The 27,312-nt window shown below is 41.5% G+C and overlaps 1 protein-coding gene across 1 annotated transcript in view; it reads left to right on the top strand.

Moving 5' to 3' along the window:
• The first annotated feature begins 241 nt into the window (after positions 1 to 241).
• LGR5 (leucine rich repeat containing G protein-coupled receptor 5) overlaps positions 242 to 27,312 on the top strand; it is a 76,875-nt gene continuing 49,804 nt past the window's right edge. The window contains exons 1-2 of the mRNA XM_081878744.1: positions 242 to 778; positions 24,193 to 24,264. Of these exons, the coding sequence (XP_081734870.1) occupies positions 543 to 778; positions 24,193 to 24,264 (308 nt within the window). The 5' untranslated portion in view covers positions 242 to 542. The remainder of the gene's footprint in view (positions 779 to 24,192; positions 24,265 to 27,312) is intronic.

Below are 27,312 nucleotides of genomic sequence, written 5' to 3'. Positions count from 1 at the left end.
ACTCCCACTCGGCCTTCGCATCTGCCTCGGCCCGCTGCTGTTCCCGCCGGGCTCTGGCAAGAGAGCGCACAAGCCCCACCCCCTCGCGAGCTTTCTGTCGCTCACGCCACCACGCCCCCCCCCCCTTCTCCGGCGCTGGCAGGAGCAGGGAGCGCGGCGGCGAGGCGACGTCGGGGCGACGTCAGCGGGCGCGCGCGGTTCAGACTCCAGCTCTTTAAAAACAGCGTGTAAACTGAGATGCTCCTACAAAGAGCGGCTGGGGCTTACGGGAGCAGCAGCAGCCACCACCGCAGTCCCTCCAACGGCACTTTCATGAGCTGCCAGCTATTCTAAGCGTCCCCTCTCTCGCCGCGTTTGAGGCTAGATATTCACAGAAGAGCGAGAGTCGCCTTCCCATCTCAAAAAGCCGAGCGCGCGCCTCCGAGCCTCGGCAAGCCCCCGCGCGGTACAGCTGAGGGGGGAATGTCAGCGGCTCCCTCGGCTTCTCAGGAAAGGAGCTCCGCCGTTTTCGCCGCTCGCCCCCTCAGCGCTGCCGTGGCACCATGGACACCTCCTCTGCCGCCGCCGCCGCCGCCCGCGCGCTGCTCCTTGCCAGCTTGCTGGGGTTCCTCGGCGCGGCGGTGCCGCTTGCCGGCGGAGGCAGCCCGTTCGGAAGGCGCCCCAGGAGCTGCCCGGCCGCTTGCCACTGCGAGGAAGACGGGATGCTGGTGAGAGTGGACTGCTCGGACCTGGGCCTGGCCGGCGTGCCCGCCAACCTCAGCGTCTTCACCTCTTACCTGTAAGTGGCTTTGGCGCGCGGGGCAGGCGCAGCTGTGGGAAGGAAGAGGAGCGGGGGGGGGGGGGGCAGGGCAATGAGAAAGCCGCTACCTTAGTCGTCGGTGAGGCGAGGGATAGGGGGTGATGCTAGGATGACGCCATCGGCGTGCTGTACGAAGAACAGGTAAGACAGGTCCTACCTCGAGGGTTTACAATCTGAGACCCACTGAAACAACGGAGGAAGGGGGGGGGGCGGGATGAAGACATGCGAGGAGGGCTCTGGGATTCTATTTCAATTGCGCAGATTTTGGCTTAGTTAGAATAAGGTCTAAGAACTAGGGGAAGGATAAAGGATCTCGTCGATCTCCGTCCTTTGCGCGATGGTCGCCCGTGCCAGAGCAAGACCATGTTCTGCGGAGGACGTGATGTCCTGGATCAAGCAGGGGACAGCGGTATCCGAAATAAGCCATGCTGCTTAAAGCAATGGGTATCTAGTAACCTGAGCAAAACCCTGTGGTGTGTTTACTGGTTTAGGTTTGTTCCTCTCAAAGGGAACTTCGTGAAAATGGTTGTTTTTTCCTGTGATCCTGTTCCACAGTTATGGTTACTTTTTTAAAAAAAATGCAGATGAGCTGCTCCGAGAGACTGTTGCGTGAGCGCTAAAAACAATTAAGCACATTGTGGAGTTTGAGTTTGTTCTTTAGGAGCAGTGGAGTTTCACAAGAAAGAAGGTGTCCGTCTCAATAGGTTTGTTACCCTATGGGTGTTGTGGGATCAGCACTCCTCACATATGCAATTCCTTCACAGCACCCTCAGGATGTCAATGCCATAAAAATGCCAGCCTATGCATTTAACTGGGATTTAACCTTTCCATGGAAAACCCAATAGATTTTACTGTTGCCAACAACACATTTGCATTTTGTGGAAGGCATCCTAACATGACACGGAATCAGAGGCAGTTCTTTAAAAGTGGGGCTATCTGACAGTCTCGTGTCTGTCCACCATTCTGACTACATCAGATATAACTGAGGTGGGCAGCACTGTGTAATTCCCAAGCTTGAGGCACTCCAGTTTTAGACAGATGTGCCTGTTTTCCACCACCAATGGGCAACAAAAATCCAAATGCACCATGGAGCCTGACAGAGTCTTGGGAACCATCCTCAAGAGCTAAAAAATCTGATTCAGCATTGCAACCAGCATCAGGAGCTATGATATAAATATTATTCTAAAAATACTTACGTTAGGATTGAGCATGATCCATGTCACTTTCAAATCTGTAAGCTGCAATCATGCATTCTATTACATTCAGCGGGGCTACTGCAAACTAAGTGAGCCATGGTACTTGTTACAGCTCTCCAATACTTGGTACTCTTTGTTTGTATATTCTGAGCTGGAAGGTACCAGGGGATGGAGATGGTAGAGTTCTGAAATATGTTTAAGGCTGTAGTCCTGTAGAAACATGCCTGGTAGTATGTATGGTTGAACTCAGTGGGTTACTTCTTAGCAGAGACAGTCAGGATTTACAGTGTCACGTAAGGTAACGGTAAAGGACCCCTGGATGGTTACGTCCAGTCAAAGGTAACTATGGGGTGCGGTGCTCATGTTGCTTTTCAGGCTGAGGGAGCCAGCGCTTGTCCACAGAAAACTTTCTGGGTCATGTGGCCAACATGACTAAACTGCTTCTGGTGCAACAGAACACTGTGATGAGTGCCAGGTGCACAGAAATGCTGTTTACCTTCCCGCTGCAGCATTACCTATATATCTACTTTCACTGGTGTGCTTTCAAACTGCTAGGTTGGCAGAAGCTAGGACAGAGCAACGGGAACTCACCTCGTCGCATGGATTCGTATTGCGAATCCATCTTCTGATCGGCAAGCCCAAGAGGCTCAGTGCCGTGTGTGTGTGTGTGCTGTATGTTTATATTAGTATCTTGCTGTGCTGTCAAAGTACATGCCAGATTTTTATTTCTTTTTGTTTGGTACAAAGTGGTAAAACATGTATGTGTTGATTGTGGATTTATGGAGCCTGAGTAGAAAAAAAGTATGGTTGAGAATACGCTTTCAGATTATCAAAATTTATACATGAAAAGTGTTTTTATATAGGAATTAAGCTACAACCACAGCCTGCATGCTTTGTTTTATTGTTGTACATTCACTGAGAAGCTGCTGTCTAGGCTAGGGCACTGCAATACAGGTGTACTGAATGATCTCACCTCACTCTACTATACCTTGAGGTGGCACAGAGACACCACTTCAAAGCCAAATCCATGCACACTTAGGGGATGCGTGTATTTAGAACCATACTACAAGGGGCAACCTAGAAAAACAATCAATTTGTTGCCAAAACACCTGTGTAGATGTTGCTTTATAGTGCAGTGCTAATGAGTTCAATGGGGTTTACTCCCAGATAAGAGGTTATATAGGATTACGGCCTTAAACATCTGTTTATTAGAAAATAGGATGTAAGCCATTTAGATACATTTTTTTGTCCATTCAAAATAGGTGCAAGGTACATATACAAGCATCTTGTATGATTTGATGGGCCACTGGTCTGATCCACCAGACTCAACAACTTTTGGGGTGTCTTGGTTTTTACTCTTTGAAATATGGCAGCCCTATCTTACGTTCTTTCGGGTACTTATACCAATCCACTATATAATTATGATGCATTGTTTACAGAGTAGTTAAAAATGGAGCAAGAGCATAAACTTGGTTAGCACTGCTGGATGCTATCTTTACCTTCGCTTCCCAAGGCATGGCTTTGAAGTGCAGTATTTTATTTAATCTTTAACTGATCTCTGCCTAAAACCAGAGCAGGTGCCCAGGAAGGCAGATCAATCTTCCCTTTGGATTTACTACTCAGTCTAGCCAAGGAAATTGTAGTCTCCATATCAGAGATAAGGAAGCTTTGACTTGAGGGGAGGATGTGGCCATTCAGGCATCTCTGTCTGGCTCTTGGGATGTTTTCCAAGCTGTGCCCTGCCCTGCCCTGCCCAGGCCACACTGCTCTCTGGCTCTGCTCAGATCCTTCTTGAGTGCCTCGGCCTGGGTGTAATATATCCTTCAACTGCTTGCTGGGGTGGAGAGATGTGTTTGTGTGAAGAAATCTCTGACTTCTGCATGTGGGCAGCAACGTAGCCTTCTGCATTCAGTGTTCCACCCACTATAGGCATGTGACCTCCATAAGGTTTCCTATGAAGGAATGTGGACCTCAAGCTGGAAAAGGTCCCTCTGTCTATATGCCGCTTATCAAACCTGGTGATAAACTAGAGTGATTTTACTTGATCTGACATTGGATACCCACCCCTAATCTTCTCTGGTGTAGCTACTGGGTAGAAGGTCAAAGGCATTTGAACATGATGGATATCTTTGTTTTCCCTCAAGACAAACAGATTTGGACACAGTAGAGTATGAGACTTTTATACTGGAGGCCTCCTTGATATGTGAAAACTGTTCTTCCAAACCAGGAGGTGATGCTGTCTTGTGGATTTTAGGTCACATTTATATCCACCCAGTTTAATGCTTGAAAAATGTGCAAGCTCCATTCGTATAGGTTTTAGCATAATACAATGGGCTAAAGGTTTATTGCTGCACTTTTAAAATAATTGTATGACTTCGAGAAAAGTGCTACTTTTCATGAAAGTGAATAGACGAAACATCAATTTGTTGCTATTATCATGACATCAAGATTGTTTAATTGGGTGAAACTTTTTGATTACCACCTCCCCCCCCCCCCACTTCAACCATTGTTTAGAACATTGCTTTGCGTTATCGGTCATTGTAGTAATTCTTGGTAGTGAAATTTCTCCATTTAAAGCCAGTATCTTTTTACTTTACTATTGAGGTCAACTTCATTATTCATAGAGCAAATAATGCTATTTCAAACCATTATGACAAATCTCCTTGCAGCCTTGCCTGAAGCAGTGATGGTGAATAACCTTTGCAGCCCTTTAGGGAAGGGGAGGCTGCAAGAGCCCTAACACATGTTAATGCTAAAGGTGATGGCGAGGCTAAGGCTGGACTATTTAAGCCTCTCCTGCAGCCTCTTCCATTCCTTGGCACACACCCCTTACTCTTTGTTCAGTATAGGCATTGCTAGTTGTCTTCTGGGACCAAGTAGGATTTTTTTGGCTTTGCTGATTGACTTTTTTGCCTACACTGTACTGATTTGGTGGCTGGTGCTCTTAGCAGGTGGCAGCCATTGAATAGGTTAATTCAGTGTTTCCCAACCTTGTGCCTCCAGCTGTTTTTGGACTACAATTCCCATCATCCCTTGCCATTGGTCTTGCTAGTCAGGGATGATGGGAGTTGTAGTTCAAAAACAGCTGGAGGCACAAGTTTGGGAAACACTGGGTTAATTGGCCACATAGGCCAAAATAATTAAGGTTTGCTGAGCCTCCTTAGGCACCTTTAAGAGTAACAGATGTAGTCCTGACATTTGTCTTTGAGGCTGTGGGTAGGGAACACCTTTGGGGCCAACCTATGAAGCAGCAAGGCCTCTCGACTCAACTGAAAGATGGAGCATAAGGAAAGGGGTAGATGAAATGCTGCTCCTCATTCTTAGTAGGGCTGGCTTGACCACAGTTTGCCATATGCAGTTAATATCCCACACCATTTCCCCCCACCACTGGTCCATTTTAAAGGAATAAACGTGGCCTATTTCACACAACCTTGTGTCTCGCCTCCTTATTTTCCACTGTTGGTGCAAATTGCTATTCCTAGCTGAATGTTTTGTTTGTTGTTAACCAAATAAAGCTATTGACTAATAACTTCATTCTATGTAACAATTCCTCACTGGAAACAAGAGTGGCAAAATATATAAACCAGAATAAATTTGTTAGTTATTAAGTTGCCACAAGACTGATTGTTTTGCTGAAACCAACAAGCACAACTGCTCCTCTGGAAATTTTTGATGCTGTGCACCACAGGGACAGGCAGAAGGACGCACTCAAAATGTGACATAGCAGCCAAGAGGCCTTACTGAAAGTTGAGGATTCAGGTGCAGTGGTACCTTGGTTCCTGAACAGCTTAGCTGTCGAACAAATTGGCTCCTGAACGCTGCAAACCCGGATGTAGGTGTTCTAGTTTGTAAACGTTTTCCAGAAGCCAAACATCCGACGCAGCTTCCGTGGCTTCTGCAGCTTCTGATTGAGTGCAGGAAGATCCTGCAGCCAATCAGAAGCCATGCCTTGGTTTTTGATAGTTTCGGGAGTCGAATGGACTCCCAGAATGGATTAAGTTTGAGAACCAAGGTACCACTGTATTGCCTCAGACATCTGTCGTCAGCCTATCCAGCCTACAGATGAGACTTGATGGACAATGTATATAAAACACTGCTTTCTTTCATGTGCTGTAGAACATGGCAAAACACATTTATTGTAAAGTATTTCATCTGTGCTGTTTGGAATCAAGGATAGTGAATGTATAGGTTGGAACTATACATATTTAGTCAGAAGTAAGTTAAAATAGGATCAACCTATAGCTACCCCGGGGACCAGTTGTTTGAAGAATGGTGTGCATATACATTAAGCATATAATGTAGGTCTTGCTAAGTTCAATAGGGTTTACACCCAACTAAGTGTGATAGGATTTTGGCATTAGTAACATAAAACTTGTAGGCCAGGACTGAACTGTTAAACACCAGAGGGTTGGGAAAGCTGGAGTTATGAACTGTGTCACTTACTTTTCAAAAGTAGCTTTCTAGTAATTAGCTATATTAAAGCATAGCTGATTCTGAAGTGTGCGTTTTTTCTTTTGAAGAGTTGAAAAAAATTGAGGTAGGAAATGCCCTGCAAGAAAGGTTGTCTGCATTATTTCAGTCATCCTGCACAATGCTTAAAAACAGGATCCAGTGACATAACCCTTTGCTATTTGCATCAAGTTGTGATTAAACTGAAGTTTGCCTAATTATGCAGTGGCATAGCTCTAACCCATCTGCCAACTCTCATTGATGACTAAAAGACACAAGATAGGATTAGAAAACTCCAGAACATCTTGTTGCTCAAGCATTTAAAAATGTGGTGCTGGTACCTTTAGAATACCTTTAGAATACTAAAATATTGTGCTCACAGTCACTCATATCCCCATAGTATTTTGGATTGCTTTGTTTGCTATCTGGTCTCAAGTGTTTCAGATAACATTAAGCATCAGTAGTGCGGCTTAATTCAGACTACATGCCAAATCACAGTTAAAGAAGGTTTCCATCATGGTTTTGTGGCTAACTGTGTTTTGTGATCCTAGTTTTAGCAACCCAGAATAGTTTAGGGCTACTCTCATTTTGACTCAAGAGAATCACCATTTTATAGTTCAAATTGGGAAAAATAAATACAGTAAATGGACAAAAGTACAAAGATTCACAAAATGTTTAGGGGTATGCGTACCACTGCATCTCCCCCCCCCCCAAACAAAACTGGATATATATAACAAAAGTGTGTTTTTGCTGTTGCCAATTTGCAGACTAATTTGAGCTATATGTATATCAAGGGCAGTGGAAAAGGGAGACCAAGGTTTGTAATGAACTAGGTCCTATTCAGAGTAGACCCACGGAAATAAATGAAACTAAGGACTCAGCTACATTTGTAAAAAAAACCACAATGTTTTTAATGTGTTATAAACCTGCAACACCAGATGGCACAGGAGGGGGGGGGGAATGTGCAATGTTTACATAGTGTTTTTTTCCTGTGTGTAGATCTACCCTGTCAGCCATAACCATTAACTTCAGTTTGTCTGCTCAGAGCTGAATACCACGCAAACCATATAATTAAATATATACTGTATTTAATTATATATTGCTTATAGAAAGAACCATTCCAAAATATTTTTTTTATGGTTAAACTGAACTTTTCTGAGGTGAATTTAAGTGCTGTCCTTAGGATGATAATATATATCCTTCTGGGTTGGAGGAAACCCATATCCATACACTTTTCAGTCCTAAGCATAGCTGAAAGAAGCAAGTGTGATGGGAGATTTTACTTCTTCTCATTTTCTTTTAAACATTTATTCTTCTCTAAAAACTTTTTTAAGGACAGTTAAAAAGTAGATTGTTATATGGGCCATTGGGGAAAAAAATAAAAAGTCGGTGAAAGAATAATGTTGTATAATCTAAGGAAAATTCTGGCTGAGTGAAAAAATATCAAAAAGGTGCAGTAAAGTGAGGAGTTTCTACATCTGATTAACACCTCTATACATTCACTGGTTTGGCTAGTTTACAATTAATAAATCATGATAGATCAGATTTGTTTATTTGTATCTAGTCATCAGACCACCACATAACAAAAGTTTAATAGTATAAGGTAAGTAAATAAATTCACCATATGTCATAAAGGTTTATGATAACCTTACCATACAGGGCCATTCTAATTAATAAGAATATCTAGATCACGGTGGCTAAGCTCAAGGATGCTAGCATTACAGAAATACATTTTAGTCAATTCTGTTTTCCTTGACACGTATAAATTGGCAAACTATGCTGCTTTTAAATACTGGGCCATCTTGTACTTAAATAAAGCACAACTAAACTAACGTGTTGCATTCCCTGTTTGCTAAATCTATATGCATTGTCAGGGTTGTGTGACTTTAAGGGGAGAGACTGAAAAAGTCATTGCATAGCATACACCCGGTATTCCTTTTTGTGTGGTGACTGCTCTGTGGAAATGATATGTAAACTGACAGGGTGGTGTGGTGGGGGAAGGAAACTCCCTTTAAACTAGTAAAATGCAAGGGTCTGGCAGAGTGAAGGCACCTTCAGTTTGGCTTAGTATCTGGAGTGCAGAGGACAATTGGCCTGACAGAGGGAGCCCGACTCCAGCTGTGAACGCGTGCATGAAGCTGACCTTCCCAGTCAACATGCCAGCTGAGATTAGACTTCCTTCAAATGTTCCCTTGTTAACTTGGCCTTTTTCCCCCAGTGGAGTTTGTCTTTCAAATGCTTACCATTAAAATTGCTTACCCAGATCTGGAGCAACTTGGAAAGCTTTCTTTTTATACTCTCGGCAGCCTCTGCCCGTTATTGTTTAAAGACTGCAATTGTAATCATTTCCACCAAAATCAGTGGGATTTGTATCCAAGTGAATAGGATGGGGGGGAATGTTAATTGTTTGCAGGCATTTAAAAATGCCATTTATGTTTCCTTGTTGTTATTAATTTAAGGAATAGTGTTATCATGATTGCTGAGGTCTTGAGGCGAGTTCCATTGTTGCCAAACAGAGCAGAATTCTTTGGGTTTGGGATTATGGTAACCGAGAAAGCTTGAGTTTGCACTACTGATCATGAAACAGATAAGGTCTGGGTGATTAACCCCCTTCAGTAACAATGCAGTGAACTTAAGAGGTAGAGGGTCTGGACCACAACTCAGCTGGTCAGGTCAGATCTGTGGGGTGCTACGCAAATGTCCCCAATATGCATGTGTGCATACAGAAACTTCTCTTCATCTAGGTAAGCATGAGGCTTTATAATATTTAAAGGATACTTTCAAAACGGGCCAAAGTACTTTTAGACAGTGCAGAGCAGCGTCCTGGAAGTATGGATTGTGGAGGGGTACATGGCCTGGGTACGGATCAGAGGGCTGGACAGACAAGCCTGCAGGGTCTCATCCATCCCTGGGCCTGAGATTCCCTCACACTAATTTATAGCAACCCTGGCTGTTCATGGCATGGTAGTTGAAGTCTGCAGGTATGCCTGCAGTTCACTGGGGATAAGCATTCTGTGTTGACTTAGGGCAGGCCATTTTGTTGATTATACCCAGTGGTGAATAATTGCCATGTTCCTCTGCTGAAAAGGACAAGACAAAGCTTTCTGAGCTCTGTGTAAAACAAAGGAAAAATCAAATATTGTACTTAATTATTCATTCATTTATTGTTTTCAAAGCCCAGCTATTAGCCATCACCATATAAACAGTGATTTGTGTTGCCACAGCAACTGAAACATAAATGCTGTGGTTTTTATGTGTTTGGATCTGTGCAGTTCAGTATATGTGGAACTGCAACTGAAAACGGTCCAGAAACCTCATTTAGTTCAGGACACAGGGAATCAAGATTGGTAACCAGGACCAGACAAGTTTACCCCTGGTGGTCTTTTTCAAGCTCAGTTCAGAGTTATTTCACAACTTTTTAAAATAGGGTTATAAGACCTATATTTTAAAGACAGACTTTCAAAGCTGATGGATATTAAAGTGTGAAGATACTGCAGTGAAATTATCTGGTCGTAATGTTTTATAATTGTCTTTATTGTGTTTTATTATCATAAGGTGCCTCAAATGCAGGAGAGACAAGATAGAATTATTTTAAATAAATAAATATGAATAGTTTGGGGCTCCATTACTAGAACATACTTTGATTTCTTTTTAGTTATTTAACAACATTTATATGCAGCTTGATTGTAAACATAACATCTAAGTAGTCTACAAAAATAAAGCAAACATTAAAATCAATAGAAGGCAAAGTTTAAAAATTCATAATATAATTAAAATCAACAGTAAAGCTAAAAACAGGCTATTTGTTATTTATTTATTAAATGTCTATACCCCTCTTAATCTGATGATCACAGGGTGGTTTACACTATAAAAACACAAAAATAGATAGCATAGTAACAAACAATAGTATCCCACCACACACACATGGTCCATAGATGGTTTAATTAGCCAAAGGCTTGGGAGAAGAATAATGTTTTTGCTTGGTGCCTAAAGATATGTAACAAAGTTGCCACGTGTCAGCTTCTACATGTCTGCATAGGCTTATCTGAATGAAAAGGGAGTTACAAAGTGTAGGTACAGTCGTACCTCCGCTTACATATCCCTCCGGTTACATAAATGTCAGGATATGTAAGTGGCAAACCCAGAAGTAAATTTCTGGGTTTTTGCCACAAGCACATGCGCAGAAGCGGTCTCTCTAGTTGCGAAAACCTCAGGATCTGGCCGTACCTCCAGAACAGATCCTGTCTGCAACTCGAGGTACCACTGTACTTATATGCTGAAATGTTCAGATCTTTGGGAACTCAGCTACATTTACTAAAGAAAAAGTGTTTTATATGCATTATAACACTGTGACACCAGGTGTCGCTTTGGAGTTCTGTCTTTCGCCAACGTGGTTTCCCACTTTGAGGTTTACAACGCGTTTTCCTGAAATGCTTTTTTTGATGTGTCTAGATCCAGCCTAGGGACACGGGTGGCGCTGTGGGTTACACCACAGAGCCTAGGACTTGCCGATCAGAAGGTCGGCGGTTCGAATCCCCGCGACGGGGTGAGTTCCCATTACTCAATCCCTGCTCCTGCCCACCTAGCAGTTCGGAAGCACATCAAAGTGCAAGTAGATAATAGGTATCGCTCTGGCGGGAAGGTAAACGGCGTTTCCATGCGCTGCTCTGGTTCGCCAGAAGCGGCTTAGTCATGCTGGCCACATGACCCGGAAGCTGTATGCCGGCTCCCTCGGCCAGTAAAGCGAGATGAGCGCCGCAACCCCAGAGTCGGCCACGACTGGACCTAATGGTCCGGGGTCCCTTTACCTTTATAGATCCAGCCTGGGTCCCTTCCAACTCTACAATTCTATTATTCTAAGTGCAGAGCAAATATTATGTGACACCTGGACAGTGCCAGTTCCACAGACTGAAGCAGTCAAATGGGCATATATGGGGTAAGGGGATCTTGTAAGTTCCTGGTCCCAAGCTGTTGAGGACTTTATATACCTTGAACTTGACCTAGTAACAAGTCAGCAACCAGTGCAGGTCTCTGATCAGAGGTGTTAGATGCTGTACAGAGTCTCACTCCCCTCAGCAACCATGCTGCAGCATTCTGTATAAACTGTAATTTCCAAACTAAGCACAGGGGAAATCCCACACAGAACATATTTCAGTAATCCAACCTTAAAGTCACCAGTGACTGAACTACTGTGGTCAAGCTCTCCTGGTCTGGGAACAGCCAGAGTTGTTATATCAGCCACAGCTGGTAAAAGGTGGTTCTAGGCACTGAGGTTACCTGGGTCTCCAGTGACAAGGATTCAGCAGCACTCCCAGACTGTGTACCTGCTCCTTCGTGGAGAGTGCAACCCCACCCAGGGCAGGCAGTTGACAAATTTTTCAGACACATGAACCCTTCGTCCACAGTGCCTCTGTCTTACTAGGATTTAAGCTGAGCTTATTTTTCTCTCATCCATCCCACCAACTGCATCCAGGCTGCAGTTCGGAGCCCATACAGCATCCCCTGATTCAGATGTTATGGAGAAACATAGCTGAGTTTCATTGGTGCATTTGTAGCACCTTGCTCCCAAACACCTAAAGACTTCCAGAGGCTTCATATACATAGATATTTTAAAAAGCATTGGGGATAAAATACTATCCTGCAGCACCCCATATCAGAATTGCCAGGAGGGCAAAAAGCACTCTACCAATGTTATTGTCTGGATTCAGCCCTGTAGGTAGGACTGGAACCATAGGAGACCATTCCCAAGGAAATATTTGAGGGGGCCCCCTCACTTAATAGGCATTGCCATTCAGATGGTGTATGTGTGGCACATCATGTGATCAATAATGCAGCCGGGGCTTACCTGCCCCCCCCCCATATTTTATTCACGTTGGCACCCCTAGCTGTAACAGAGTGCCTCTAGTTCCCATCCACAGAGTCTGTCCAGGAAGATACTATGGTCTGTGGCATCAAAAGCCACAGGGAGATCCAGAAGAAAGAACAAGGACACACTCACTTTGTGCTAATCTCTTTAAAGATCACCCATCAGGTGACAGAGGATGACAGAGTCCCATGGACCAGTCCAGTTTGGAAATGAGTCTTTTTAATCCCTGCCATCCAAAAATGCTTAAAGCTGCCTCTCCGTAACTCTCTTAACCACCTTCCCCCCAAAAGGGAGTATTTGCAACTAATTGATAGTTTTTTGCTATTCACAATTGAATCGTAGATACACGAAGATTGAGATGCTCAAGACCCAAGTAACACATAGCAGGCTGCTTGCTTGCTTCCTAAAGGGATTCATCACTTGCTGACTAACTATAAGAATCCACCATCACAAATTGTGACTCAGAATAATGACCTCCAGCCTATTTTAGGGTTATGGTGGCACACTGAGGCTAAGATTCTATATCTGCTTACCTGGTCTCATTGAACTCGGTCATGTAACTGTTTAAACATAGTCTCTCTCTTAGGCAAAAAAGTGGCAGACCTAGATTTGGTTTATGACATAGAACTTGTGATACTCTTTTCACAAACATTTCCTTTCTTATTTCCAAAGTGATCCCCCTGCAAAAGTATGCAGCTGAATGGGAACTCCTATCTGGCTCATAACAATTAGGCAAGTGAAATACAGGAAATGTTAGTTGAAGCAGTTCTCAAGTTTTGTTTGCTTTAGAGAGGAAGTGTTTATGATTTTTTCTTCTTTTCTTTTTAAAGAAATTCAGTTGGTTGAACTACTTGGTTTGGAGCATTTGCATGTGGTCCCTTTGCTAGCAGCAGTTCCCAAGATGAGTAGCTTGGTTTTCTACTCTTAACACATTCAACCAAATATGTCCTTGCTACTTCTTAAACTGATGAAGATTAAAGACTTAGAGCTCCAAAGTTCTCATTGGGTTAGCTCTGAAGTAATTGAATATATTCATTAAAAAATAAGAATGGAGGGGGGGGCGGACAGACGGATGACTATATGTATATAGATCAGGGGTGATGAACCACCACAGATCTCACTTTGGGTTATGAAGCCATTTCCCCCCAAACCATGCCACCTACCCCACATCTGACACCTGATGTCAGGAGTGGGTTAAGTATAGAGAAAGCTTCCAATGCACAATCAAGACCCTTAAAGTGCAAAGGATTTATATCACCAGCTATCAGAGGATAGGTGGTGACTTCAAGCCTGCTAGATCAGCTTCACTACCTAAGGTCCTGCAGCCACCCCTGCAGGAAACAGAGCTTTGAGTCTCACCGTCTACCAGTTTGTGGGTGGCAACTTCACGCCCCAGTTTTCCCTCTGTAAAGTATTATATTATTTATCCCATCCATCAATAGCTTTGAAAGGTAGGCAAACTTGTGCTGTGGAGAAACTGAGGCTGAGAGATAGCAACTTGCCCAGGGTCCCCCATGAGCTTGTGGTAGAGTATATAGTTTGAACCCAGTTCTGCCATATGCAAATCCAGTAACTTACCTGGGGGACAACACTGAATTAGGATCTTATCACTCTGCCTTTTGAATCCATGGCAGCTGTGGTTTCTGTCCATGTTTCCTTCTGCTATGTTGACATAGGCTGCACCACCATGGAGTGAGTGTTGTTGTTGTTGTTGTTGTTGTTGTTGTTGTTGTTGTTGTTGTTTTGCACGCCAATCCAAAAACTGAATCCAGCTGTTTCATGATCAGATCAACTTCTGGTTGCACAACTGGAAGATGACATGCCCTTGCTGAACTACATATCTGTCACAGACCAAAAGTGTTTTAAAAGTTGGCCCTTGTTTCTGGACCAGCCTAATGGCTTGCTTCATTTTTCATTTTGTCACATTTTGTCTTCATTTTGTTTACTTTTCCCCATGTCTCTTAGAAGTACCCTTGCTTCTTTGTCATCTCACCTTACTAGATATAGCCACAGGATTTGCAATCAACCTGTTCAAATGATGTACCAGTCAACATGTTTCCTAAAAGATTGTCAATTTTTAATTCCCAAAGCTACACTATGAATTTGTTTTTAACATTTCAAATATAAATTAAATTAAATTGCTTTGTTTGCTTTATAGTTTAGACAACTCAGTAGGCTGCCTTGGAAGTCCATTCAATCCATTAACATTAAATCAACAACTTGAGCTTCCTTCTGTCTTCCTCCAGCAGGATTAATGGATTTTGGCATGATTGGGACATCTAACAGTAAAAGCTCTTGCTGGGAGAGCTAGGAAGCTTGACTAATTCCCAGCAGTGCTGACTTCATAAAGTTTTATTTCAAGGTTTTAAGTTTGATGGAAGATTGAAGGTAATGACTTCATGCTGATATCTTTGAGTGTGGAATACATGAACACCATTATCAAATCTGTAGTGCAAAAGCTGCCTTTCTAACTGGAATATGAACAAGGAAGTTTTACATATTACTCTACCGCATAAGACTTTTTGTTTGAAGCGAAACTCTTGTCATCTGTTAAGCAGTATATTTTCCAAATTTTTGAGTCATACCTGATAGGTAATGCCAGACAGCCTGAGACTTAGTTTCAATACCCAGCAGATAGAGTACTATGTTTCGTTAAAAACACTTCATGTTTTAATAGAAGAACAGAAGAGCTGTCGATAATGTTCTTGTAACAAGACCATCAATTTTCACCAGCAAATCAAGCTCCTATTAAAGCTTCTTCTCTCCCACCCAGACATTTCAGACTCGAGAATGAGTATTCAGGAAAGACAACAAAAAATTGGAGGGAGGTGGAAAAATATTTTCAGCCTGTCTGACAAGACTGCATAAAAAGCTTGTGATCAAAGCATATTAAGTACATGTTACTGGTGTGACAAACAACATTTTTGTCCCTTTATTAGATTTATTTTTCTCTTCTGAAAACTGCAGTGACCAGTATATAGATTGTGAAAGAAGGCTGGCAGGGTAGTATTCTTTGATTCCTAATTAACACCTTCGGTCTCAAAAGAGAACTAACAGAAATACCATAAAATGTTACAGCTGCATTGTTATTCCGCTTGGTTGGTTTGTTAAAAGTCGGCTGGGCACTGGCAGCTGCAATAAAGGGAAAGCTCAATGGATGTTTTGTATTGTGCCCACTGAAGTGAAAGAAGGCAACCATTTTATTTTCAAATGGGCAGCTGCATAGTGAAGTTTAAATGGATCTAAATACAAGATCTACTGTTAACATATAGTAATTGACAATAAATAAAGGAATAGCACAGCCAACTTCCATCTGTTTTGTCTGTGGCACACAAATTTTAGGAAAACTTTTCACAAAGAAACAAACACATTTGCAGAATTTTGTGAACAGAAAAAAAGAGAGAGTGCAACAAATTAACAGTGTGGAAATTTAGATTTCCTTTTAGAGTTACATTTAGCAGAACTTTTGAAGCATTTTAGAAAGCCGCTATTTCAAATAACACATTTATGGGATACACAATATCAGGACTCCCGTCACCCACTTTTATTTATTTTTAAATCATTTCCCCTCCTCAAGTGTATAAATTGAGACATCATTATCATTCCAGTCCTTCACATTCTTATTTTGCCATAGCAGTGAAATAAAGAAAACATTTAAACTCTGGTCAGATAAGATGCACACACATTTTAGAAAAGGCAATTAGGGAAATATGGAAATCTAGATGTTTCATCAAATGCTTGCTAAGGAGTTCTGTTCTTTTTGTGCACAATGACTGAACTAAAGAGCTTCAGTCGCTGTGTAAGAACCATTGTTCCAGCCACAGCACTTATTAGAAACAGAGTCCAGACTGGCGTGGGAAATACCTATGTATTTGACATCACCCCTGTTTTGGAGAGAAATGGAGTGGAATAGAAAGTATAAGGAGATTTTACTGTTGCATTCTAATCAGCCATGATCTGTCTAATTTGTTTTGCTTCAGAAGATAAAACTAATATTCTTCTGGATAAAAGTAATTAACAAGCCAATAGTATCATGTTGAATATGGAATGGAACAGCAGACACTGTAAGTTTTGGGAGCATAGTACTGTACTGTATAACTTTTCAAATCATCAGAGAATACTTTATTTCATACTACGATGCTGACATAGGATAGGTTTTAACTAATGGTTCTGTTTCAAATTGGGAAAAATAAGATTATGAAACTAAAACAAGTCTTCAGTCGAGCTATTATCATCTGTATCACTGAATACAGGTTCTGCTATCTGTATTTAAATATTAAAAGTGTCTTGGTTGGAATATAACATTGTATTTTCCTAAGTTCTATAAATTTATTACCAGTGATTGGAATATGGATAGTGTGCTACTAGTCAGCCATAGTTAGTATTTTATTTAACAAATGCATTTGTTAATTTATACCATTTACTTATAGTAATCATATTTAATTTTTTTTATTTATACACGCACATGGAAATATGCTTAGTTTTTATTGCCTTATACAAATTGACTCAGTCTTTCTTTATGGTTCTTTCCTTCTGAAGTCATGTATCAAACTAAATAGTTCTAGGTTGTCAAGTACTTTGGGGACTTAATGACTGGACCCACCTGGATTAGTTGCATGCAGAGGTTTACGTACTGTAGTTTGTTTTATAGTTAGACACCTGACATGGAAAAAAAATGTGAAACTTATAAATATGGAAATAGAATAAGATACTTGTTCTTCTTCAGCCCATTAGCGTCCTCTTCTTTATTTCCCTGCTTCCCCTTTCTCTGTGATTCTGTTAACCTCCATTTACCAAGTCTCTGCTTTCCTCTGCCTCATTTCAACTTTCCCATTTTGTGTTTCCCCCTATCCTTACCCCCATTTGCTTTGGGGACCCTGCTCCATTTTCTTCCTGTTGTCTCCTGTGGAATAATAATGAGGCAGGTGCCAAACTTGGGTTTTCTACAACTTTATTAATCACAATCCTAGAATCATGAAATGATTTGATAGGTGGTGGTGGCAGGGATCTCTCTCTTTCTCTGCTCAACTTCATCTGAGGAACTGGGCTGGCTCTCCAGCAGCAGTTGTCCCTCAGGTGTTATGGCTTAAACTGTACAATTATTAAGGCAGATTAAAAAGACATTATTAAATTTTGAACAGTGCAAAATGTTACTAAAACCAGCATGAACTAGCATGGCCATGCCAGAAATCTAAACACAGACTCAGTCTAACCTTTAAAAGCAGCAATAAAAAGGTCTTTAAAGTCCACTTAAAGATCTTGAGCAATGGAACCTTCACATGGAACTGTGGGGCTAACTCTAAGGACGTCTCAAATAGTGCCGCAAATCTTTTAATCTTGAAATATTTTCAGTTTATGTGATTTGGAGAGCAGGAAGAAGGTGCTTCCAGCTATTTAAAAATGTCTTAATCTTTTGCCTTTTGCATCCTTTTATGAAAGGAACAAAATGAATAAACAATGGAAGTCTATAAAACAAGGAAAAGACAAAACATACTAAAACAATTTTTGCAAGGTCTTTTTAATTGCATCAAATGCAACATCTAAGATATTGGAACTCATCTGGGAACAATAAAAAAAATGTAAGTCAAACCACCCTATTTGTCCTTTATCAGCATCATTGCTGAATTGTACCTTTCATTTTTAAAATAGCAACATAATTGAACAATTGTCAGTTTAAAGTTCCTGGATTCAAACTGATTATACATAATAAAAATAACAAGGCATGACAAATAGGCAAATAGATTTCGATAATTCACTAAAGAATGTCTCTACCAAGCCTTTGTGGCGTATGTCTTGTTTGCAAGACAAATGCAGAGTTGAAATAACAACCCATGAATACCACTGGTGAAATGGCTATGTACACAAGGTGAATGCTAAAGTTTTTCCTTCTGAATGGACCTTTTAATCTAGGCATTATCTAAACTCTGAAAAAGCCTTCAGTGGCCTTACATACAGATTAATGGGAAAAGCTGAGACCTGGAGTTGGGCTATTTGCAGAAAAAGTTTTAAAGATTTACTGATGGTTGACAAATGCCATTTAAGTTTCAAAGCCATCAATAACCTATTGAAAAAGATTTAAAGGGAAACCCTCACACTATAGAAAGAGACCTGACTCTGAAATATCTCAGCAGAAGCGCCTTCTCTTCCCCCCACCCCAAGCTTTCCCTACATACCCTCCACTGACTTTCTTTGCTATTTGGAACCCTTGAAACAAGTGACCTTGGAAAATAGGAGGTAAGGCCCCTTTTAGAGACATTTGTATATAACTGATTGTGCCAAACTGCTATTGTGCAGGCATGAGAATTAAACAGAACTGTTTCCAGAAAAGTCTCTGGGATCATGGGCAGCCTTTCAATAGCCTTTCTGCTAATAGTTTTTTAATGTGGGAGATGGGAGTGGCGGAATAAATTTTGTCAAGAATTTTGTTGAATCTGAAACCTTGTCCAAAACCTTTATCTTAACCTGTGTGAGGGTTGAGAAGCTTGTTTTTCTTTCAACTTTCTTAACAGCTAGTCAAACTCCAATTTATATGTATGTGTTATATGCCCTTTGCAGATGCGTTTCTGCAAATATAACCCATACAAACAAGTTGTTAACATTTTGGTGCAGAAAAGAGGAAGAAAAGCACTTACAAGTCATTCATAAATTCATTTTTAAAAAAACAAAAAAACTTTTGCTCTTGTGAGTTGTATGGAGAATAAAAATTATAATTAATTTAATAATACCAGGGGATATTGAGACAAGTATTAATTCATGTTTCTGATTATCTTTATTACAGTACGGCCAAGTTTCAGCATTGAAATAGCCTTGGTTGCTTTTATGGATGTGTTACGTGCAACCCAAGTCTCTAAGCAGTGAAAGGCTTCAGAGGTTCCTATATTGATCCAGGGTACTGTGGTCAAAAGGGACGTGGGTGGTGCTGTGGGTTAAACCACAGAGCCTAGGACTTGCCGACCAGAAGGTTGGCGGCTCGAATCCCTGCGACGGGGTGAGCTCCCGTTACTCGGTCCCTGCTCCTGCCAACCTAGCAGTTTGAAAGCACGTCAAACTGCAAGTTGATAAATAGGTACCGTTCCGGCAGGAAGGTAAACGGTGTTTCCGTGCGCTGCTTTGGTTCGCCAGAAGTGCCTTAGTCATGCTGGCCACATGACCCGGAAGCTGTACGCCGGCTCCCTCAGCCAATAAAGCGAGATGAGCGCCTCAACCCCAGAGTCGGCCACGACTGGACCTAATGGTCAGGGGTCCCTTTACCTTTACTGTGGTCAGAGATACTGTGGTATCTTTAGGATATATAGCTTTAGTTGCACACAGACACACATATATATATAACCTGAGCAAAGGATGGCTGACTCTGGGGTTGCGGCACTCATCTCGCTTTATTGGCTGAGGGAGCCAGCATACAGCTTCTGGGTCATGTGGCCAGCATGACTAAGCTGCTTCTGGCAAACCAGAGCAGCGCACGGAAACGCCGTTTATCTTCCTACTTGCACTTTGACGTGCTTTCAAACTGCTAGGTTGGCAGGAGCAGGGACCAAGCAATGGGAGCTCACCCCGTCGTGGGGATTCAAACCGCCAACCTTCTGATCGGCAAGTCCTAGGCTCTGTGGTTTAACCCACAGGGCCACCCGTGTCCCTAGTATGTGGATTAGGCACTCACAAAAGAAGACATACATTTGCATAAAAATTACATATACTTTGTCATATGCAAATTTGTGCCCTCTTTTGCAGAGGAACCAAAGGCACATTGGGACCCACATACAAGTAATAAGATGTCTAACAGAATGTAAACATATGAAGCATTCCCCATAATCATTTTTCAGTACTAGAAAGGGTTTACTCTGTTAAATTTCTGCTTACCCCACAGCTGCTAAAGGCACAAGACCACATTGCATTTGTACTAGTGCAAACCAATCAATAAGAGATTCTTAATCTCAGGGTCATGGATTTGAGGCAAAAGATTCCTGCATTGAAGGGGGATTGGACTAGATGACTCCTGGGATCCCTTCCACCCCTGCAATCCTATAGTTAACATAAATAATGATTTGCAAACCAATTTCAGCTACAAGGTTTCAACCTATCATTACAACCACAATTAGGGCAGCCTTTGCAGATATAGCACTGTACCATATTCACTGCTGAAAGAGGGAGGGAAGATTTCATGCAGGATAGAAACAAAGAATTCAGAACCCTGAGACCCTTTCCTTGATTTCTTAACTATGGCTAAGAGAAGTGTTACATCTGCACCAGGTTAATGTGGGTAAAATGCTATGAGAATAGCAGAAATGAACATACAATACTAGTCAGGCACCTGCGATGGTGCCCACAGCATCAGGACCCTGGAGAGTACACAATAAACCAGACAAAGTTAAAGCTAGCAAGTGAGGCTAAGAGCAAAACTACATGTTATAACAACAATCCTTTAAAAAAAGAAAGTATACATAAACTATGTTATATTTTGAAGAAAAAACATGCTTGGAGCCCTCATCTGGAGTATGTTTCCCTGCTGAAAGCTATTTGTCCCCCAAAGGTGTTAACAAAACATTTAGGGCAAATTGGAGCGGGGAACCAGACTGGGGACATGTTCTGGACTGACATCCAAAATCTGCTTGTTATTCACAGTAAAAGTCGCTAGTTTAAGTAAACTTAGCAAAAAGAAGAAGAAGAAGAAGAAGAAAGCTTTGTCATCATGTAGCTCAGCCCTTGAGTAGCTCAGAGTGTTGCTGCACTGGTCAGAAGCCTGCTGAATGCTGATATCAGGTGTGAGTACTTGGGACCCAGCTTCCTAATGGAGGTTACCTCCCAGTCGAGGAGGGTAGCACTGGGTTTCTGAGGGCTGCGCTACAGCAGTGCTGGAAAGTCTCCTGATGTCCACCACTTCTAGGACTGGTATGTTGGTGAAGGCCAGATGCCAGAAGTTGAGGGAGCTTCCAAAGAAGAAGAATCTTCTCTGAGAATGACAACTGGTGATGGGAGAAAATCTGGTCCTGAGGGAAAGATGGGGTGGGCTTAAGTAGTGCATCGTCCAACCATAGCAGGATACATGAGGCCAGATGCCAGGACTTCCCCTTCCCAAATTGGTTCCAAAGGCCACCCACAGCCAACTTGGGACACAGCAGCAGTGAGATTGTGACAGTTGTCCCCAGGTGTGATTTTTGCAGCTGTTTTTTGTTTACCTTAGCCCAATCTGATTTTTATATAAAAATCTGCAAACTGGACACTAATTCCTTAGGTACGTATCAATATTGGTCATAGTACAAATTTGTAGGGTCTTTGTTTTTGCAGAAATCGGCCCTATTCAGAACATTTCCCTTCAAATGTGTAGTACAGTGGTACCTCAGGTTACATACGCTTCAGGTTACATATGCTTCAGGTTAAAAACTCCGCTAACCCAGAAATAGTGCTTCAGGTTACGAACTTTGCTTAAGGATGAGAACAGAAATCAGGCTCCGGCGGCGCGGCAGCAGCAGAAGGCCCCATTAGCTAAAGTGGTGCTTCAGGTTAAGAACAGTTTCAGGTTAAGTACAGACCTCCGGAACGAATTAAGTACTTAACCCGAGGTACCACTGTATTCATTTTAAAAAGCACTGTTGCTGGTATATGTACAAAATACGTCATCACCCGAAGGCTTTATCTTATTGTCCATTAAAATATAATTAATTTGACTGGGATTTCATTTGCTGTACTTTTGTTCCTTTGCCAAAGAAAATCTTTTGTTCCTTTGCCAAAACAAAGGGGGTAGTAGCCAACTACTGAAGAGAAAGAAAGTCATGATTAAATATTACAACAAAAGAGGGAATTTAATAACTACTCTGGTGTTGTTTAATAAATTAGCTTTTGAAGTGACTGCTAAACAACACATTGAGTTGAAAATGGGTAATTGTTAATATTTCTTAACAATAAAACTGTCATTTATTTCCAGGTTTGCCCTGTGTAACTGTATGCTGTCAAATGAATAGCTGTAAACTAGTAAAAATGTATTTCTGCATTAAAATGTTGGCTAAAAACAGTGTTAGCCTCTGGTGTGAATAATCAGCATGATGAGAACTTAAAATGCACACCCAGAACACCTGCTTAAAATAATATTTCCCACAAAATGAAAGATGTTCTGTACTAAGTATCATTTGCTGACAGGTCTACAACCTGAGTCAGCTGAAGCAAGATGTTCTAAGTCTGAGGCTGACTTCCTCCAATACAATCAGTGGCTCAAACTTGTGTTCCCCTGCAGCTGGATTACGGTGCACACTGTTAGTGTATCAGGACAACTGTCACTTTCTTAAAAATAAAAGTGGAGATTAGAGCAATTGTTTGTATTTTATATATGCTGATTTTGGTTGTAGCAATACTTATGCTACTAGTTAATGATTTTACACTTCTTAATTTGGTCTTTTTTTAAAAAAATAGTGTTGGTGTTTGCAAGGTTTTTATTCTTTATTGTTCATTTAACCGTTTTTTATTGGTTTTGATCTGTTGCGTGCAGTCTTGGTGGTTTGCAGAAAGGTGATTCAGAAATATAATAAAATAAGTGAGGTATACAAGTGGGGCCTGCAAAACGTGGTGCTGAGTAGAGTGCTGCTGTTCAGGGTTCAAGTCAGTCAGCCATGCATTGTTCTATAATACTCCGTTCCATTCTCCCCTTCAATTGAGTATTTTCTGTGTCCCCCCCCCAACCCCACTTCAAGCAATCAGTCAGCATTCCGTGGCCACTGAGGATGCTCAGTCTTCACTGGACTGCTAGCTGGGGGGGGTCTCCCTTCACTTCTCCCCCCACCCATGAAAGATATCTCTCTCTCTCTCTCTCTCTCTCTCTCTCTCTCTCTCTCTCTCTCCCTCCCTCCCTCTCTCTCTCTCTCTCTCTCTGTGTGTGTGTGTGTGTGTGTTACTGTTGATGTTTCAAATTGCTTCAGGATGCTTTATGGGAAGTGATTCATTAAAAAAAAAATAACGTGTGCACAGGTCCATTTGCTTGGATAGCTCCCATTCATATGGGGCTTGTGCAGGAAAGCCCCACAGTGGGCACAAACCTTTTTAATGTCTTGTATAGCTCCCATGTATTTTAGTGGAGCCTTCCCAGTGAAGCCACGGTAATTACACTGTACTAGCATGAGGAGGAAACAGGCTTTTTAAAAGTATAATTAAATGGAATACTGCATAAAAGTGAGGTTGATGTGACTTAAGAAAACCTGTTGGTTTCCTGTGCCAGGAACTACTGTGGAACCCCACCAGGAAGTGTGCTACAAGCAGGATCAGATTGCACCCTTGTTTTGTGGTTCATTTCACTTATTTAATGCAACTTGAGAATCTGCAAAGGGAGCCCATTAAAAAGAGAAATGTAGGGGGTGCTTGGGTTTTCTGTGAGTCAAAATATTTGCTATTATAGTATTACGGCAATAATATAGGGCAAATTCCTTTGTTTTGCAATCTACAACTAACAAGAGTGAAATACAGGTTACTACATTGTTTTAAAGTACATTTAAATATTGTTTTATCATGTTGCAGTTTATCTACCATAGGAATAAATTTTCTTGTAAGAAAGCAAGAAGCAACCTGATTGTGCCAACTATTTTAATTTCTTACTGTGGTGTATTGAAATCGGTAGCTTAATAATAAGAAAAGGCAACCAAAAATATGTGGTAGTAGTTTTAAAAATTGTATTTAATAAACCACATCTGCTGTTTTAAAACCATTTGCTTCAAAGCAGTTCTACAGAAATTTGTGGGATCATCTGGAATAAATGGCTTAAATACTTCTGGTTAGTTCATCTGACTTTGAAAGGGACCTATTTTTGTTTGTTGTTTTGTTAATGTGCTACTTTAAAATGTACGAACATCTGTATACTGCAGTTATGCATCCTGTATTAAGACTCTGTCTCTTTCCTTCCTCAGCGATCTCAGTATGAACAACATCACTAGACTGTCCTCAAACTCGCTGCACAATCTCCGCTTCCTGGAAGAGCTGTACGTATCTTTGTATCCTGGACTGACATAGTTGAGAGAACATTCTTAGGCACTTCTCTGGGAACCAGATAACACAGCACAGAAAAAGCTGTGAGCTCTGACACGTTTGGCACATGCGGAAACACTTAGCTGGGGGGAGGGGACACCAATTGCTTGTGATTCTAGAAATAAACTTACCAAAAAAAAACCCAACAACCCTAAACGAGTTACCATGAGGCTACAACATTTCTAAGCAGAGACAGGGCTGTAGAAATTAATTTTTTTAAGGGTTGTTTAAAAGAGCCGGATTGCTATTTGGAAATAGTTAAGCAGCAGGATATTAAAAGTTTGAATACCAGCTCATGTTTATTAAAATAGTAAGTGAAGTTATAATCAAAACCAAAACCTGCTGTCTGGTTCTGCCTGTGTCAAGGACACTTGCATTCACATTTCATGGTACTAAGTCGTCTTGTTGTAATCACTTTTAATTACTGTTTCCTTACTCTTTAGCTTTTAGCATCCCTCAAGGCTGGCTATGAAACACAGAACCCTGCATAGCTTAATTTGTTCTATTTGGTGTTTTCTTTTTTTCCCCTTTTTTTAAAGAAAAACCACTATGCTATAAAAACTAGTTAATCAAACACAGGATCACAAGTGGAATTTTGATTAGCAGTGATGATGGCCAGCCAGAAGAGGAAAGCACTCTATGCACATAAGACTATATGTAACAAAGTGACCACAAAACTAAGAATTTGAAAATGCTTTGGATTTTCATTCTTCACATCCACAGTAACTCAAGGCACAGGTATCCTGGCGAGGTTCACTGAAAGCAAAGTGTTTGTACCTCTGCTTCTTCCCTCTGATACTCACTTGTGGCATCTAATTAGTGGCAAGCCACAAAAACCCACATATCATGGACAGCTGCAGCTTTGTTTATGCAAATCAATGTATCACTTCCTCTTCCTGAATACCCAGAGTTTACCTGACTTAGTAGTGTCATGCAATATGAGCTACTGTCTATAATCATGGGGGCAAGGGGGATCGTATCTAGGGATCTTGCTCCAAATGTGAGACCTGATCAGTTGATACTGGGATGGCCTCATTATAACACACTTTCTGTCTAGAATAGGGTCCAGACTTGCACTGCATAATGCCGCTTCGTGTGAGGACGTCCTGATGGGAATCCTAAGCTATTGACTGCAGCATCAGTGCTCTGAATGCCCAGTGCATTGTTTTGTTTTACAGTCTCGCCATCCAGTCTCCTACAACTGCCTATGACTGAGTGAATTACACAAACTATGTAGAACCTGCAGCCACTTGATTGCTTTTACATCTCTAAAGGAGAAAGCCAGAAGGCTGCTGGGGCTAGTTACAGCATCATTGAATAAGACATATCTAGTTTCCTTTCTAAGACTGAAAAATTGGGCTTAGCAAACAAAAGCAGTGTGGGCAAAGCTCCAAGCAGTTTTTAGTACACTGCTCAACAACTTTACAGCAGGTGCCCTTAGCAGAATAATGCACAGATAAGTTCACTTGGGTTGTCTGTTTTGTTCCCCCTCTCCCTTTCAACAGAATGATTTGAGAATTAGTTTCGGGTGACAACCATTTTGCCAACCAAGTGACAAAGCTGCCTTAAAAGTTAGCTCTGTCTCAGTCACAGGTACAAACCAACAAACTAAGCCTCATGCCTTTTTTTTAATGACGAATATGTGTGACTCCTGTGTGATTTCAGTTTTGTTAATCTATTGGGGGGGGGCATTAGTGAGAACAATCTTTCCAGAACTATTCAGTAATTCCATAATGAAGTACAAAGTCACAGCACAAGTGTTAAAGAATGCAATTAAAATTTTCAGAACAAAAATGCTAGCTTTTTAACAGTAGAGATCGAACAATTACACTGTGCCTGAAGCAGTAGCATCAGATGGCATTTGCAGCCACTTAGGGAGGGCATTCAGCCTCTTGTGTGCCCATGCACGCAGCACCTTTTATCCACCTTTTATCCAGTATGGACATTAGCTGGTTGTTTTTCAGGGGGGCGAGTAGAAATCTTTTGCATGTCAGCTGGTTGGCTTTGCTGGCTGGTTTATTTCACCTGTTCTGTATTGGGTTTCTGGCAGATGTCCTTATTGGATGGTTGCTTTTAAATAGGTTAATTGGCAACATTGGCAGGTAGGTTCCAGAAGTTAACAGGCAGTTAAGGTTCAGTGACCACTCTTGGGTACCTTTAAAGGTGAAGGGAGTGCCTGAGTAACTGTGTAGTGCAGTGATGTAAATAAACTTTGGAAAACAGGCAACATCACAAAGATTGACTTCTCTGACCACACCCTCCAGAGCAGAATTGGGGTATGTGTAGAGGGTTTCAGGGAGGAGGGGAAAGAAGGGGAAGTCCTATCTCACCAGCTGAAGTCATTCTGCTGGTGTGCAGATACCACTGGACGTTGCCCAGTTCGTATTATAATCCTGTATAGAAAGGGACATGCAAAGTAAAGATTATAATAGTTGTATTCAAAGTACAGTATAGTAGCTTGTATGATCAGACATGCATGCCTCCAGGTTGGCAAACAGCCAGTGACACATAATAAATTCCACCGTCACAAGACAGGATTGGTATGAAGTAAGAACTCCACAATATTAGTTAAAATAGAAAAGCCCTGCTCAGCAGAACACAGCATTTTAAAACTGATGTATTTTCTCATATAACTATTTGGGTTAATAACCAAAAAGTATTTTTTTTTTCTTAGTTTCGTGCATGCGCTTTTTCTGACAGAGGATTATTCCAGCAACAATAACTATTATAAAAGCTAACTATTTTCAAAGCAATAATAAACTGGGTATCCAAATGCATTTGAATTCTCATGCATACGGTTGTTCAGACAGCTGTAAAGTCTGACTCAGCCTCTTCAGTGGCCTGTCCTTTAGTTAATTTAACCAAGGTTCCTGTTTACAGTCCATTTGCTCCTCCGTTGTCTTACATGAGATGCAGCCAAGCAAATAAAATGCAGGTTATGGTTTAGATTTCTGTCATGTTGCCTATTTAAAAATGGAAGCATTGCTTCAGTTTGGACATGC

Source organism: Podarcis erhardii (genome assembly GCF_964252035.2).
Source record: "Podarcis erhardii genome assembly, chromosome: 10".
In the NCBI taxonomy this organism is placed as follows: Eukaryota; Metazoa; Chordata; class Lepidosauria; order Squamata; family Lacertidae; genus Podarcis; species Podarcis erhardii.
The sequence above is the reverse complement of the archived record's forward strand: the minus strand, read 5'-3'. Positions and strand labels throughout refer to the sequence as shown.